Source organism: Fomitiporia mediterranea (genome assembly GCF_000271605.1).
Source record: "Fomitiporia mediterranea MF3/22 unplaced genomic scaffold FOMMEscaffold_10, whole genome shotgun sequence".
NCBI classification, from domain to species: domain Eukaryota; kingdom Fungi; phylum Basidiomycota; class Agaricomycetes; order Hymenochaetales; family Hymenochaetaceae; genus Fomitiporia; species Fomitiporia mediterranea.
Genome location: NW_006760395.1, coordinates 2,825,922 through 2,827,565, shown reverse-complemented (window position 1 = coordinate 2,827,565; position 1,644 = coordinate 2,825,922). Strand labels below are relative to the sequence as shown.

General features: G+C 35.2%; 1 protein-coding gene across 1 annotated transcript; it reads left to right on the top strand.

The window, feature by feature from the left end:
- Positions 1–863: 863 nt before the first annotated feature.
- Positions 864–1,106, top strand: FOMMEDRAFT_92733 (uncharacterized protein; the record flags this gene model as incomplete). The annotated part of the gene is made up of 1 exon (XM_007269656.1): positions 864–1,106. A coding segment is annotated over one exon (243 nt), but the record flags the coding sequence as incomplete, so codon positions are not given.
- Positions 1,107–1,644: the final 538 nt, after the last annotated feature.

Below are 1,644 nucleotides of genomic sequence, written 5' to 3'. Positions count from 1 at the left end.
ATTCTGGTGCTTGTATCCCATATTTCTGTTGTGTAGGATAGTTGTAGCCTGGGTCCCCTTGCTGAGCCTTCGGGTCCCCTCTATGCTGTTGCTGACACTCTTCACTAAAAGGGTGTAATGTCAAGCTTGGCTTGACACCTGGTCCACACTATATATACTGATAAATGTTTGTGTCCTAACACATAACTCATAGAGTTCCATTGTCAGAAGATCTTTAATGTGTTGTCATTCATATGAGTACAGTATGTGGACTTGACATAAATAGGATTGTTTATCTGACTAGTATGCCTTAACATTCAGTCTACCACATCTTGAGCACATAGAGGCTAGAAGGTGAAGTTAAAACAACACTACTTTCTAAACCTGGACATCTAAGAGTGTTGGACTTTACTGACACACAGGTATGTCTGCTAACAAGGAAGTCTACTAATGTTACTGACAATCACAAGTTTCTTCTAAAAACTGTAACACACTATAATAATATGTACCTTAATGAGCTTAGAGTAGTACTTAAGGATTAATATAGAGTGAAAGTGTCTGAAGCTACAATCTGGAGAACCCTGAATCAAGCTGGCTTTCAAATGAAGGAGGTGATTTGTATTCTTCCTTTGACTTACTGTATGTGATTATAATCATCATTGTATAGCTTACTAAACATGCCCTAGAATAGAATGAATTGCTTTAAGTAGAGTATTGTCTTTGTATTAGGGCCAATTATTTGCCAGAGCAGTTAATCTTTGTTGATGAAAGTGCCTATGATCAGAGAACATATTTGTGTAGGAGGGGATGAGCATTAGAGGGGTCTTGTACATACTAGAAACAGGTTTTTATGAGGGGAAAACAGTACACACTTTACTATCACATTATTACTATTTGTCATTTTGATGCCTTCAGTCAGGTACTCTATCCTCCCAGCCATTTCTTTGAGTAGGATTATAGAATGTATAATAGTTGAGGGATCATTCAATACAGAGCTCTTTACAGTATTCATTAAGGATCTCCTAGTCAAAATACAGCCATTTCTAGCACCTAGGTCTGTAATCATTATAGATAATTGTGTAATCCATAAAGCTCCTGGAATTTGTGAACTCATTAAGGCAAGGTAAGTATTATATTAGATAGCATTCTTAATAGTAAGTTTACCTACTATTGTGTAGAGGAATAAAACTTAAATACTTGCTACCTTATTCTCCTAATTTTAATCCAATAGAACTTGCTTTCTCTCTACTCAAACACAATCTACATTGTTGCCTACAACCAGATAGAGATGAATTTGCAGTTTATGAATACTTATATCTTCAAACTTTTAGTATTAGTACTGTAAATTGCTAAGCTTTCTATTATTAGTCAGTGTTAACATTTATTTTGGATAAATGCATCATATGTCTCAAATTACACAAATGTCTTACAAATATACACTATTGCTGAGACATGTCTTCTGAGACATACATCCAAGACATACAATATTAGATAGTATATAATACATTAATCTAAGGACAATGAAGCTCATTACAAACCACACAGTTGACTTGTATTGACACCTACACACTATGAGCAGAGTCTACTGAACCCCTACTAGTGTGACTAACTCTTAGTATCCTTGTGAGCAGTGTGCAAACCTACAGAAGAATATTTCCTATTGTT